Consider the following 15,257-nt stretch of genomic DNA (forward strand, 5'->3'; position numbering starts at 1 on the left):
GGAAAAAAACAGCCCTGAAAAATAATTTGTAACGGTCATCCAAACCTGAATTCCAGCTTCGATTTAGTGACCAGAAAATCACTGACGTCATAATTTGACCTCTTATTTTTCCGAGTTCAGTTGTCTTGAAACCAACTATTGTAATGCTCTTTTCATTAGTGACAAATATGATCATTCAGTCTCATACAAAAGATTGATGGTGCGTTCAAGAAAACGGGGAACTCGGAAAAATACGAGGTCAAATCATGACGTCATGGATCTTCAGGTCAAAAACAAAATCTGACACGACTATTACCACAGCCTTTGTTTATAATTCTGTATGAAAATAAAAATCTTAAAATATGACTCAGATCCAAAAAGCAGAACAAAAATCAGCAGATTTGTTTTTATTTAAAAAAAGGAATACAATGGATGTAAATAAAAAACAAAAAGGTTGGTGAGCATAAGTACAGAAAAACAGGAACATCCGGGCAAACAAAGCTGCCCAGGTAGATACTGTGAGTTCATCATTACTTGTAAATGCATTTAAAAAAAAGTCAGACTAAAATCTGATCTAAATAACTTTTTAGAAGTATCAAGAGGGCATATCCATGGGTAGGACATCATACATTCCAGAGAAAAGGTACAGCCATTTGACTCTGGATATACGTAGTTCTTTTTGAGTCACTAAGGTAAACTGAATGCTAGTAGCTGAACTAATCTCATGAAAAACATGTTAATTCACAAGTGCAGGACATCTTTGTGGAAAAAAGTTAACTAAAACTGACAGCCCAGGCCATAACTGATCATCATTACAGTGTTTTAATCCCTGTGCTGGTGTTTGTAAATTGGTTTGAGATCACAGGCTCCCTGTCCAGACAGGCAGAATGGGTTTTTGTTTCAGAGGCTGGGAAAATAAAGGCTGATGGTATTTGTATTGCTAGCTAAGGGAGAGGGTTAGCTGCTGCCTGTATCTCCATACAGTATGCTGAGCTGGCATTTTAATGCAACCTCCTGTGTTCAGATGCAATGCTCACCTGATGCATTTCACCCAGTTTGTTTCTTTAGTATGAAAAAGCCTCTGCATTGTTCATCCAAAGTGGGGACTACTAGAAGTCACCATCCCTGAATAAAACTGTATATCTAATGGGTTAAACAAATGTTGCAAAATCATTGGAGACTCCGTTATAGCAGACTTTAGCCAAAATACATAAAAATATGACATGTACATTTTTTGAAAACGGGCTAAAATGTGAACGCAACACCTCAAACTATGCAAAAAAAAAAAAAAAGAACAGCTCAATACATGCGTGCAGCACTTCCATTCAAAGCACATCATCAACTAGACACTCCTGTTTAAATGTAAAGTTTGAAATTAATACGTGGTGGGGGTCAGGGTCAAGAACCAGGAAACAATCTAGAATATATTTAAAATATAACTTATTAGCTTGTGATGTTTCCCACTAAGACAGCAAATGGAAATCATGCATCAGTAGAAAGCCCAGATAACACTTAACACTTGCGCACACACACATAGTGTGCCTCCTGTAGCTTTAGCCAAAAGACCCTAAACAGGGAAGTGGTAGGGAGCTCTCCTATGGCCTGTAAATAACCCACTGAATGCACCCCTCATCCAGTGGAAGGAGAGGAGTGCAGTGTCTCCCTCGGATGGTGGCCACCACTTAGCCTCAGCTTACTCCTGGGTATATTACTGCCCCATCATCTCAAGTTTGTCTATTCTTTCACTAACATCTCTGCAGCAATTCATTACGTTGGCACTGCAGGGTTGCCACAAACCAAGCACTGTAACTCCTCCAGAACAATTGTAAAGAACTGCAAAGGAAAGGACTATTTGGGAGAGAAAGGTGAATAGCCAACGGACATTTTTTTGCAAAGGCTGAAACAGAATAACACATTTGCGTGTTATTTGGTAACTGAATAGAAGGTGCGTGTGTCCCAGTAGGGTAGACTACTAGTAGACCATTCAGCTCACAGAACACAGGAACAAACACCTTAATTTACTGACGGTTAGAAAGAAACATTTGTTTACTCATTTGTTTTGAAAATCAACACGTGTATTTGGGATGTGATACCTGAAAATTGAGACCCTGAGCGTCCAAACTGACAGTTCATATGAGAGCTACAGTGGGTGACGAGGAAAAAGAGGCAGTCCCTTCCCCCCACACCCCTGCTCCGCATTTGTAAAGAAAACGAGTGAGTCTGAATCAATCGATTCTCTGAAGTCTAAACAATCCACTTGCCCAGCCAGCAGAGTAAAACCATAGGCAGAGAGGGCCGGCTGGCCAGCCTAATTCACCCTGCAAAAAAAACAGACAAGAGAAAGGGAGGAGCAAGAGAGGGAGGAGGGTAGAGGAGATCAGTGGAAACAGGCCCGGTAACAGACATAAGCACCCAGGGCCAGGGCAGTGCAGAGGCAAACGTTGGCCAGCAGGGGGTTCCAGGCCCCTAGAGCCTCAGGGCTATCATCTACTGCTGCCTGCTCAGCTGCCTGGTCCTGGTTCAGCCCCTGCTGTTTTTCTGGCTCATGCAGCCGGTGGGGTTTCGTAGGAGCTTTGGGAGCTGGTTCTTTGCTTCCCGCCTGGCCATCAGGTTGATCACTGGATACAGTGGAAGACTGCGACTGGGCGGTAGCACCTTCAACACTGCCCCTCCATCGCAGTTCAGTCTCTGGTGGGGCACTGAAATGGGAGAGATATTCCAGGGGTAGAACGATGAAGAGTGACACTGAATATTGCGTGTATGAAGTCTAGACTGCTAAAAATCTAATTGAGCGGGTCTTATTTACCTGCGAGTGTGGGAATCGTTCTGCGCAACAACAATCTCAGGAAAAAATGAGATGGGTTCAACCATGCCGTTGACAGATAGACCTGGAGGACGGGGCAGGGGAGGTGTGAACTCTGGAGGAATGTCCTCTTCGTTGGAGAGCTCTTTCCACGACTCCTTAAACATTTATGGATTGATGTGGGTATTATTTAAACATTAATAGGCTTTACAGAGAAGATATGACCTTTCTCCATACATGAGGAGAGACATCTGTATCTAGTTCGAGCTTCCCAAATAAAACACCCAATTGGCCTACTTTAAATTATTCATTAGAGGACAAGTATAAGAACATTGTGGCTAACCAGTTCCTGAAAATATATACAAAAAGGCAAACACATTTTACAGACACCCGAGACCCAATTTGTATGTGCGTGCATTGACCTACTATAGCACTTTGGTTCATGGCAGCAACTAAAAGATGGATTTAACTTACCTGCAATGATGCATCTCCCATGATGCACCTGGCACCTTCAATAACAGCGAGGTAGGAAAATCTGAGTTGGTCAGGTGTTTGAATCAGGCCCATCCGATATCGTCGCATCTCCAGCAGTACGTCACGAATGTGCACAGATGACGGGTCCTTGCGCATGGACATCTGCAAACAGATATTTCACAGCAAGTTTAATTGGGTAAACTGACAATTACTTGACATGAAGTCATGATTCTTCATAAAGCCATTGGAAATGAGTGTCTGCACAACTCAATACCACATTTGCATAATTTTGGCTTGTGGGAGGAATAAAGTTTTACATTTCGAATGAGATTCCCAGTGCAGTACTGACCAGTAACAGGCAAGTGTCGACAAGACAGAAGGTTCCCGAGCGTCCGATGCCTGCGCTGCAGTGCACCACCACAGGCCCCTGGTCAGAGTTGAGGCACCCAGACTCCCGCACCTTGAACAGGAAGTTAAGGAAGGAGGCTGGAGATTCGGGCACACCAAAGTCAGGCCAGGTGGTGTAGTGAAAATGTAGGATCTCTCTAGTTTCCCGAGTCTGTAGAAGGGGGACAAATTAACTCACTAAGTATAAAATAGAGCAGAGATATCAATTACTGTATGGTCACCACCACCACTAGGTATGAACATAAGTCAAGAAAAACTTTATAGGAATCTCAGACACGAGTCAAAGAATCATGTTATAAATTACTTTGGAACATGATAGTCCGGAGTTCACTTTTAGAAGGATATCAAACACCCACCGAAGCTGCTTCAAAGCAGTGTGGAGGATTTCTAGGAATAGCCTGGATCTCTGCTGATAGTAATGATAATAAACAAGTACAGTCCTCTTACAATGAATGTGGGTATTTATACAACAGGTGTGTCTAATCCTGGATGCTTACTGGTTACCACCGGCAAAGCTTATGACATTGAAATGCCTATTCACTGTTCAATCCACTGTCTCATCAACCCTGACAAGCAATTTATAAACTCGATCTACTGTAAAAAGCATCTAAACATTAACTCCCATTTCTTTGTATATCCATAAAAATGCAGATTCACGCAATCTCAAACTGAAGCTGGAAAGACTGCAAACTACCTGCATTTTGTTTTGTTTGACTGGTTTTTCTATTGACATTTCTTTGTATATCCATAAAAATGCCGATTCATGATTTTGACTGGCTGAGAAAAGCTGCCTGTGTCATCTCAGCTCCCGACACGTTCATTACTAAGGGACAGCTGGAGATTAAATTTCAATGTTTCAAATGTCAGAGACAGCCAGGTTTATACAAATCTTTGCTGTTGAAAACCAAATGCAAAGATTTGAAACCCAGCCTAAACCCCCAAACAGCAAGCAATGCAGGTGTAGAAGCACGGTGGCTAGGAAAAAAACTCCCTAGAAAGGCCAAAACCTAGAGAGGAACCAGGCTATGAGGGGTGGCCAGTCCTCTTCTGGCTGTGCCGGGTGGAGATTATAACAGAACATGGCCAAGAATAAGTACGCTGCCGGCCAGCATTGCAGCAGAACATTTAGAAAGAATGAAAGATTAAACGGCTGCATCGCATCTCTGGCAACCTAAACAATCTGTTTCAGGACTATATCTTGTGGAAGGATGAAATAGGATGAATAAATTCATCAAAATAGAATGTAATGAAAATGTCAAATTATGTGAATATGGTGGTAACCAGTAGCCGGTGTTTGGAGAATATATTGGCATGGTTTGCCAGCCCGAGACAAACACCCATGCCAATATATCCTCCAAACACCGGCTTCTCTGGAATTATCACTTAAATATAAACTACATGACCAAAAGTATGTGGACACCTGTGCTTCGAACGTCTCATATCAAAATCATGGGCAGTCGTATAGAGTTGGTCCCCCGTTTGTGGCGACAGCAGCCTCCACTTCTGGTTAGGTTTTCCACTAGATGTTGGAACATTGCTGCAGGGACTTCCATCCATTCAGCCACAAGAGCATTAGTGAGGTCGGGCACTGATGTTGGGCGATTAAGCCTGGCTCACAGTTGGCATTCCAATTCATCTCAAAGGTGTTCGAGGGGGTTCAGGTCCGATCAACAAAACATTTCTGTATGGACCTCGCTTTGTGCATGGTCATGCTGAAACAGGAAAGGGCCTTCCCCCAAACTGTTGCCACAAAGTTGGAAGCACAGAACCATCTAGAATGTCATTGTATGCTGTAGCTTTAAGATTTCCCTTCACTGGAAATAAGGGGCCTAGTCCAAACCATGTAAAACAGCCCCAGACCATTATTCCTCTACCAAACTTCAGTTGGCACTGGGCAGGTAGCGTTCTCCTGGCATCCACCAAACCCAGATTTGTCCATCGGACTGCCAGATGGTGAGTGATTCATCACTACAGAGAATGTGTTTCCACTTCTCCAGAGTCCAATGGCAGCAAGATTTACGCCACTCCAGCTGACACTTGGCATTGCGCATGGTTATCTTATGCTTGTGTGTGACTGCTCGGCCATGGAAATCAATTTCATGAACCTCCAGGCGAACAGTTCTTGCGCTGACGTTGCTTCTAGAGGCAGTTTGGAACTTGGTAGTGAGCGTTTTAACTGAGGACAGACGATTTTACGGGCTTCAGCACTTGGCGGTCCCATTCTGTGAGCTTGTGTCCGACCACTTTGCGGCTGAGCAGTTGTTGCTCCTAAACGTTTACACCTTACAGTTGACAGGGCAGCTCTAGCAGGGCAGAAATTTGACAAACTGACTTAGAAAGCTGACATACTATGACGGTGCCATGTTGAAAGCCACATCACTTCAGTAGTCGCCTAGAGCGTTGGGGACAGAGAATAAAAGGAGTGCAGACATTTGACAAACGGACTTATTGGAATGGTGGCATCCTATGACGGTGCCATGTTGAAAGTCACTGAGCTCTTCATTAAGGCCATTCTACTGCCAATGTTTATCTATGTAGATTGCATGGTGTGTGCTAGATTTTATACACCTGTCAGCAACGGGTGAGGATGAAATAGCTGAATCCAATAATTTGATAGTGTGTTCACATACTTCTGTATATATAGTGTAGATCAGTAAATAGGGCACTGTACATTTTATGCCTTAGTACCTAATTTAAGATTATAATAGGATGGTAAGAGAAGAACAGAAGATTACACAACGAACGAAGAGGAATCTTACCGACAGATTTTCTAGCTCCAGCTGACGGACAGTGTAGTAGGATTTGATGTCTTCTGAAACAAGCGTTAGCTTGAAATTTGTGTCTTCAAAAACCGCCTCCCTCACCTCTCTAGGCGGCCAGTACTGGGCACACTTCACCTGAAAAATAGTCAGAAATGTCATAACTGCATGCATTTTACTGGGATGTTTACATTGAATAAGTACAATATTGATATTTTGGGTGAACAAGCCCCTGTTATACCGAAAACAGAGCAGTACTGTGCAACTGGAGGTCCATAGTGGTGAAAGGGAGCTCATATAATTATTCTTATATGAAACATTTTTTTTAAATACTGCTAATTATGGTAATACTCACAGATCCTTTCTCTATGACACGGTTCAGCATCACCACTCCCATGGTCCTCTGCTCCCACACCATCTCCCAGAAGTGACCACATGTGTTTGGAAGGGGCCCCTTTGTAGGAAGAGGTAATGTTAAGCATCTTATTCATAAAAAAAAAACATCAGGCAGTTAAAAACACACCCACTGTAAATGCATGTGACAGGCAGGCTACACTAGTCCTAGGAACATGTCAGTTTAAAATAAAATTAAGTGTTAGAAACTTTTGATATACAGTGCAGTCGGAAAGTATTCAGACCCCTTGACTTGTTCCACATTTCGTTGAGTTACAGCCTCATTCTAAACTGTATATATTATTTATTCCCCTCAATCAACACACAATTACCCCTAATGACAAAGCAAAAACTTTTTTATAAAACGTTTGCAAATTTATTAAAATAATTTTTACAAAAATAAATAACATCACCTGAAATATCACAAATATTCAGACTCTTTACTCAGTACTATGTTGAAGCCCCTTTGGCAGCAACTGCAGCCTCGAGTCTTCTTGGGTATGACGCTACAAACTTGGCACACCTGTATTTGGGGAGTTTCTCCCATTCCTCCTTGCAGATCCACTCAAGAGCTGTCAGGTCAGCTGGGAACTCTGGAGCTCTTCAGAGTGAACATTGGGTTCTTGGTCACCTCCCTGACCAAGGCCCTTCTCCCCCAATTGCTCAATTTGGCCAGGCTGCCAGCTCTAGGAAGAGTCTTGGTGGTTTCAAACTTCTTCTATTTAAGAATGATGGAGGCCACTGTGTTCTTGGGGACCTTCAATGCTGCAGACATTTTTTGGTACCCTTCCCCAGATCTGTGCCTCAACACAATCTTGACTCTGAGCTCTACATACAATTCCCCTCGACCTCATGGCTTGGTTTTTGCTCTGACATGCACTGTCAACTGTGGGACCTTATATAGACAGGTGTATGGGTTTTTCCAAATCATGTCCAATCAATTTAATTTACCACAGGTGGACTCCAATGAAGTTGTAGAAACATTTTAGGATGAACAATGGAAACCGGATGCACCTGAGTCTCATAGCAAAGGGTCTGAATACTTATGTAAATATGGCATCTGTTTATGTTTTATACATTTGCAAAAATGTCTAAAAACCTGTTTTCACTTTGTCATTATTGGGTAGAGACTGATGAGGGGAAAAAATATTTTATCCATTTTAGAATAGAGCTGTAACAAAACGTGGGGGGGGGGGAGAAAAAAAAATCAGGGTTCTGAAAACTTAAAGAAACCTCAGTGGGTGTGCATCTTTAAACCGCTTTGGGCTAGGTGGGACGCTAGCGTGCCACCTGGCCAACATCCGGTGAAATTGCAGAGCGCGAAATTCAAAATACAAAATGTGTAATATTAAACATTCATGAAAATACAAGTATCTTAGATCGTTTAAAAGCTTAACTTCTTGTTAATCCAGCCACTTCGTCAGATTTAAAAAAAGAAAAAAGAAGCTTAATGGCGAAAGCACACCATGCATTTTAAATGGTGTCACCTCTACACAAAAGAAATAAAAATAAACCTTGACAGTTTCTCCTTGGGTTTTCGCCTGCTACATCAGTTCTGTTATACACAGGCATTATTTTAACAGTTTTGGAAACTTTAGAGTGTTTTCTATCCAATACTACCAATTATATGCATATCCTAGCTTCTGGGCCTGAGTAACAGGCAGTTTACTTTGGGCACCTCATTCATCCAAACTTCCAAATACTGTCCCCTATCCCTAAAAAGTTTAAAGAATAATCAATGTGATAATAATAAATGTAATAAAACATTTCTTCCAGGATAGGATTATTTAAAACATTTTTATATCAGAGATGCCCTTGCGCAACTGACATTCTGAACGTAGTAAAATTGCTGTAATTACTTGACATCTAGACAACTTATTCCCAATACTCCCTTCTTAGCCAGAGTACAGAAACCAAAGTACAAACCTGAGTAAGAATGTAGCTTCTCCGTGCCTCTTCTACAGAAATTAGGCTTGCGTTAATGTAATCGTTCGTACCCAGTTGCAGGCGGATTCTGCTGTGGTCAACTGCAGAGAATGAAAGAAGGCTGATGAAAAGAAAACACTTGCAACTTTGCAATATCCCAAGGGACTTAGGATTTCATCTCTAAACACAAGAACTTTGGTGCAGCTGTACAGTGCATCCAACAGGGTCAATCTGACAAACACAGCAGTATTTATTTCTTCTCTTCTATTCTAATCCACTCAACCAAACAGGAAATACTATCTAGGCCATTTCTCCTCATCTAAATCAAGAGAGCTGGAATGGTACTAAAGTAAATACTTCAAGTATTTTGAATGTCTGATGTTCACTTCACATCAAATCAGGAAACAAAAACACATTGACACACTGGTTGACATGTGACCAATCTATCCCATAGGGTTTAGGTGAACTTTTTGCATCTCTGTGTCAAGAGGAAACCACAACAGCTTTGCTGTGTCTAGTTAACATGACGGAAGACTAAAAAAAGACATGACAACTGTAAAAGCTTGAACTGTTTAACTACTTGTGAGGCATCGGACCTTGAAAGATCAATCCGTTGCCATACATGAGATGTTTTAGACTACAGCTTAACACAGGTTCAGTCACAGTATGTAGCACCCAAATACAAGAAAGACTATCCTGCATAGTGCGTCAACTTTAGCCAATGTTTGAGCCTGTTATTATAAATTCGTCATCTTATCTTATGCTTCTGTATACCTAGACCGAGGAATTGCAGCAGCTCAGTCTAACTAGAGCCCCTTTTGTAGGCCCACGGATTAATTTCCCTCCCCCCAAAATTGGGGGAACTCTCAACTTATTGTTGTGAGTTAGAATAGTAGAAAAAGCTAAGGGATGTTTTGAAATTTGGTTGTGCATCAGAAGCTAGCATTATTTATATATTATTTTTTATTGGTAAATTTGTCGAGCGGCCAGCTATCTAACCTTGTAGTAATCATGGCCGAATTACCAACCGTGGGGTCCCTATAGATTTGTCACTCACAGACATCATATTCATACCTTTATTTTCCCCACATTTAGTTGTTACAAAGTGGGATTAAAATGTTTGTTTTTTTGTCATCGATCCACACAAAATACTCTGTCAAAGTGGAAGAAAGATTCTAACATTTGTTTAAAATAAAACACTAATATATTTTGATTACACAAGTTTTCAACCCCGTGAGTCAACACACCTTTGGCAGCGATTACAGCCGAGTCTTTCTGGGTAAGTCAGAGCTTTGCACACCCGTAGTGTACAATACTTTCTGAATTATTTAAAAATTCTTCAGACTCTGTCAAGGTGGTTGTTGATTATTGCATTTTCAAGTCTTGTCATAGTTTGACTTATATTGGCTTGAAAATCTAACTAGGCCATATTCAACGTCATCTTTGTAAGCAACTATAGTGTACACCGAGTATACAATATATTAAGAACACCTGCTCTTTCCATGACAGAGATCAGGTGAAAGCTATGATCCCTTATTGATGTCATTTTTAAATCCACTTCAATCAGTGTGGATGATGGGGAGGAGACAGGTTGAAGGATTTTTAAGCCTTGAGACATGGATTGTGGGTCTCAGAGGGTGAATGAGCAAGACAAAAAATGTAAGTACCTTCGAATGGGGTATGGTAGTATGTGCCAGGCATACCAGTTTGTGTCAAGAACTGCACCTCTGTGTTTTGTATAACGCTCAACCATTTCCTGTGTGTATCAAAAATGGTCCACCAGGACATCCAGCCAACTTGCCAATTGTGGGAAGCATTGGAGTCAACATTCCTGTGCTTGACACCTTGTAGAGTTCATGCCACAACAAATTAAGGCTGTTCTGAGGGCAAAGAGGAGTGGGGGTGCTACTCAATACTAGGAAGGTGTTCCTAATGTTTGGTATACTCAAAGTATATTTGGCCTTGTTTTAGGTTATTGTCCTTCTAAAAAGGTGGCTGTCGGAAAGTGGCTGTCGGAAAGCAGAAAACCAGGTTTTCCTCTAGGATTTTGCCTCCCCAGTCCTTGCTGAAGACAAGCATACACAAATTGATGCAGCCACCCCCATTCTTGAAGATATGAAGAGGTACTCAGTGATGTGATTTGCCCCCATCAATGTTTTGTGTTAAGGATAAAGTAATTTTTTTGCATTATTACTTTAGTGCCTTATTGCAAACAGAATGCATGATTTTGAATATTTTTATTCTGTACAGTCTTCCTTTTCACTGTCAATGAGGTTAGTATTGTGGAGCAATTAATGTTCATCCATCCTCAGATTTCTCCTAGAACAGCCAATAAACTAAACTTTTTAAAATCCCCACTGGCCTGGTAACTGAGTTAGGAAGGACATCCATCTTTGTAGTGACTGGGTGTATTGATACATCATCCAAAGTGAAATTTCTAACTTCACCATGCTCAAATGGATATTCAATTTCTTCTTTTTACCCATCTACCAAAAGACGTCCTCCTTTGCGAGGCATTGGAAATGCTCCCTGGAATGTGTGGCCGAATCAGTTTTAGAAATTCACTGCTCAACTGAGGGACCTTACAGATAATTATGTGTGGGATACAGAGATGACGTAGTCATTCAAAAATCATGTTAAACACTTATTGCAGACAGAGTAAGTCCATGCAACTTATTAAGCACATTTGTATTCCTCTACTTATTTAGGCTTGCCATAACAAAGGGATGAATACTTGTTGACATTTTAGCTTTTCATTATGAACATAATTCCACTTTGACATGGGGTATTGTGTATGTAGGCCAGTGACAATAAGCATGTAATCAATTTAAAATTCAAGTAGTAAACCAAAAAGGGGTGTCAATACTTTCAGAAAGCATTTCTCTCCAGCCTACGGCAAAATGTATAGAATTGCAGGATTGCTAAATTGTCTCTTTTTGTGGACCTAACCCCATCAAAGTTGCCCATCCCTGAACTAGATGGCATCAAAATCACAAAACTTACATGGGCTGACATCTCTGTAGCGATTCCGAGTTTTGTTTTCAGGTAATTTAGCAAGTTTGCAGGGCAGCTCACTTGATTGCTGACGGATTTCCTGTGAGCAAAACAATACATTTACTTACATTTCTTAACTTGAGTTTTATTTGTTTTGGGAGGCAAATGGTTGTTCCTATGGTTGTTTGCTCACTGGTATTCTCCCAATGGTGCTCGGTCTATTACAACCAGTTTCAACCCTAACAGAGTCCTAAGGAGAATGTACTATGGTGCAGACTTATGTTGTGCTTATCCATTGTGTCTGGAGGTGCACATACCATGTCCTAAAACGAGGGTCTTTCTTTACAAAACAGTAACATGATACTTGGGATATCTACAGTAAATATGCAGTCAAGGATATTTTCCTGAACCACATTTGTCCGCAGTTTGACAAATTATGCTGACACTAAATAATTGTCCACCATCACCTCAAACGCAGATATGACACATCTGGTCACAGCCACCTTCAGGCCCTGTCTGTAATCCATAGTAGTCTAATAGTGTGTGTTAAATAGATCGTTAATAAAACGTGAATACAATTGTAGTTTGCCCCTTTTTCTAGTAACATGCATAATTATGTCTGAATTGTGGCATGGAACAAGTAGGGTGGAATCTGTTCGCATTTAGCTATCAATGACAGTGTCAATGTGACAACACTAATCTGCTACAATGCATCTAACACGTGCAGGTAAACGTTACAAATGTAACAACCGTCGCTATAGCCTACTCGATGTTACAAATGTATCATTCGAAACAGTGAGGTTTTCTAGAAGACTTCACACATCCGACAGCGCCGTGGAAGTTGGTACGTTAACTACAACAAAATCGGAACAGGGTAGCCTAGCTAGTTATATCAAAATTGGTTCCCAATAAGCCAGAATACTTTATAACCACGAGACACGTGTAATAAGTAGTTGTAGGCACAATGTTCAAATCTAGCCTACTCAAACAGAACTCGCAACTTCAAATCCACCTTGATTTTCCAAGACGAACCTAACATTACCTGGTAAATGGCGTTCCAACTCCCGGGTTCATCGATTCCCCGAAACTCAGCTTCCATTGCCGTGCTACAGCCTCCTCTTTTCCCGACGACCAGTCGATATCTATTTGTAAAGGTTTAGCAAATTTGAGACGTTGTCGAACAAAGTCGACAACTATTTCTATACGGTTCTTTATTTTCAGTAGCTAGCTAGCTACATAGATCATTGTCGTCTCTCTCGGCCTGGTTTTACCGGAAACACGCTGTGACAACCCCAGTTACGCTCCTCCTCATCAAGACTGTCCTTGAGGGAATTCGATTATCTGGACCGGGTAACCACGGAGGAGTTTGCCCCGGGTGAAAGGTGATTACATTCGTTTTAGAATCTGGGCGTGAACCAGGTGCCCCGTTCAGAGCCCAGGGTAAAATCGTCTCAAAACAAAAGTGGGGTAGCCTAGGCGAGATTAAGCACATGTAGTAATCAGTACGATTCTGTGTTTTCACATGCAAAAGTGATTGATTTTGATAACGTTATATCTGCCTTCCCAATGAAAACTAGTTTGAAAATTCACCCATATACATACACACACAAAAGTATGTGGACACCCTGTCAAATTAGTGGATTCCGCTATTTCAGGCACACTCATTGCTGACAGGTATATTAAAATCGAGCACACAGCCATGCAATCTCCATTAACAAACATTGGCAGTAGAATGGCCTTAATGAAGAGCTCAGTGACTTTCAACATGGCACCGTCATAGGATGCCACCATTCCAACAAGTCCGTTTGTCAAATGTCTGCACTCCTTTTATTCTCTGTCCCCAAACGCTCTAGGCGACCAGTTTTGATAGCCTTTAGCCGCACCCTCATACTACTACTCCTCTGTTCCACGGGTGATGTGGAGGTAAACCCAGGCCCTGCATGTCCCCAGGCACCCTCATTTGTTGACTTTGTGATCGAAAAAGCCTTGGTTTCATGCATGTCAACATCAGAAGCCTCCTCCGTAAGTTTGTTTTACTCACTGCTTTAGCACACTCTGCTAACCCTGATGTCCTTGCCGTGTCTGAATCCAGGCTCAGGAAGGCCACCAAAAATACGGAGATTTCCATACCCAACTATAACATTTTCCGTCAAGATAGAACTGCCAAAGGGGGAGGAGTTGCAGTCTACTGCAGAGATAGCCTGCAAAGTAATGTCATACTTTCCAGGTCCATACCCAAACAGTTCGAACTACTAATTTTGAAAATGACTCTCTCCAGAAATAAGTCTCTCACTGTTGCCGCCTGCTACTGACCCCCCTCAGCTCCCAGCTGTGCCCTGGACACCATTTGTGAATTGATCGCCCCCCATCTAGCTTCAGAGTTTGTTCTGTTAGGTGACCTAAACTGGGATATGCTTAACACCCCGGCAGTCCTACAATCTAAGCTAGATGCCCTCAATCTCACACAAATCATCAAGGAACCCACCAGGTACAACCCTAAATCTGTAAACAAGGGCACCCTCATAGACGTCATCCTGACCAACTGGCCCTCCAAATACACCTCCGCTGTCTTCAACCAGGATCTCAGCGATCACTGCCTGATTGCCTGTGTCCGCTATGGAGCCGCAGTCAAACGACCACCCCTCATCACTGTCAAACGCTCCCTAAAACACTTCTGTGAGCAGGCCTTCCTAACAGACCTGCTGTCTGGTACCATTGCCCCACCTCTGGTTTACTGACCCCTGCCTTGCCTTGCCTTGCCCCGCCCCGGTTTACTGACCCCTGCCTGCCTTGACCTGTATATTGCCTGCCCCTGTTGAAATATTAAACCATTGTCAATTTGACACATCTGGGTCTTACCTTGATTCCTGATAGACATTGCTTTGAGAGGTAGTAGTGAGTGTTGCAACCAAGGACAGATGATTTTTACCTACTCCAAGCTTCAAGACTCAGCAGTCCCATTCTGTGAGCTTGTGTGGCCTACCACTTTGCAGCTGAGCCATTGTTGTTCCTAGACGGTTCCACCTCGCAATAACACTTACAGTTGACCCAAGAAGCTCTATTTTATTTTTTTATTTTTTTATTTCACCTTTATTTAACCAGGTAGGCTAGTTGAGAACAAGTTCTCATTTACAACTGCGACCTGGCCAAGATAAAGCATAGCAGTGTGAACAGACAACACAGAGTTACACATGGAGTAAACAATTAAAGTCAATAACACAGTAGAAAAAAAGAGAGTCTATATACATTGTGTGCAAAAGACATGAGGAGGTAGGCGAATAATTACCGTTTTGCAGATTAACACTGGAGTGATAAATGATCAGATGGTCATGTACAAGTAGAGATACTGGTGTGCAAAAGAGCAGAAAAGTAAATAAATATTAAACAGTATGGGGATGTGGTAGGCAAAATTGGATGGGCTATTTACCGATAGACTATGTACAGCTGCAGCAATCGGTTAGCTGCTCAGATAGCAGATGTTTGAAGTTGGTGAGGGAGATAAGTCTCCAACTTCAGCGATT

The 15,257-nt window shown here is 41.9% G+C and overlaps 1 protein-coding gene across 1 annotated transcript; it reads right to left on the minus strand.

Annotated features, from left to right (window-relative positions):
* Positions 1 to 371: 371 nt before the first annotated feature.
* On the minus strand, positions 372 to 13,015 carry LOC135504185 (tyrosine-protein phosphatase non-receptor type 1-like). Its single transcript, XM_064922530.1, has 9 exons — positions 12,779 to 13,015; positions 11,746 to 11,836; positions 8,743 to 8,843; positions 6,779 to 6,877; positions 6,424 to 6,561; positions 3,606 to 3,815; positions 3,257 to 3,418; positions 2,786 to 2,940; positions 372 to 2,678 (listed from the first exon to the last, which is right to left on the minus strand). Exons 1-9 carry the CDS (start codon positions 12,833 to 12,835, stop codon positions 2,357 to 2,359), a joined length of 1,335 nt encoding a protein of 444 aa, XP_064778602.1. The 5' UTR covers positions 12,836 to 13,015; the 3' UTR covers positions 372 to 2,356.
* Positions 13,016 to 15,257: the final 2,242 nt, after the last annotated feature.

Source organism: Oncorhynchus masou, chromosome 18, assembly GCF_036934945.1.
Source record: "Oncorhynchus masou masou isolate Uvic2021 chromosome 18, UVic_Omas_1.1, whole genome shotgun sequence".
Taxonomy (NCBI): domain Eukaryota; kingdom Metazoa; phylum Chordata; class Actinopteri; order Salmoniformes; family Salmonidae; genus Oncorhynchus; species Oncorhynchus masou.

Excerpts from the sequence above, each read along its gene's own strand:
- LOC135504185 (XM_064922530.1), bottom strand. The coding sequence starts at position 12,835 with ATGGAAGCTGAGTTTCGGGGAATCGATGAACCCGGGAGTTGGAACGCC. Across the intron at positions 11,837-12,778 it reads GTTGGAACGCCATTTACCAG|GAAATCCGTCAGCAATCAAG; the intron begins GTAATGTTAGGT and ends TTTTGCTCACAG. Across the intron at positions 6,878-8,742 it reads GAAGCTACATTCTTACTCAG|GGGCCCCTTCCAAACACATG; the intron begins GTTTGTACTTTG and ends CTTCCTACAAAG.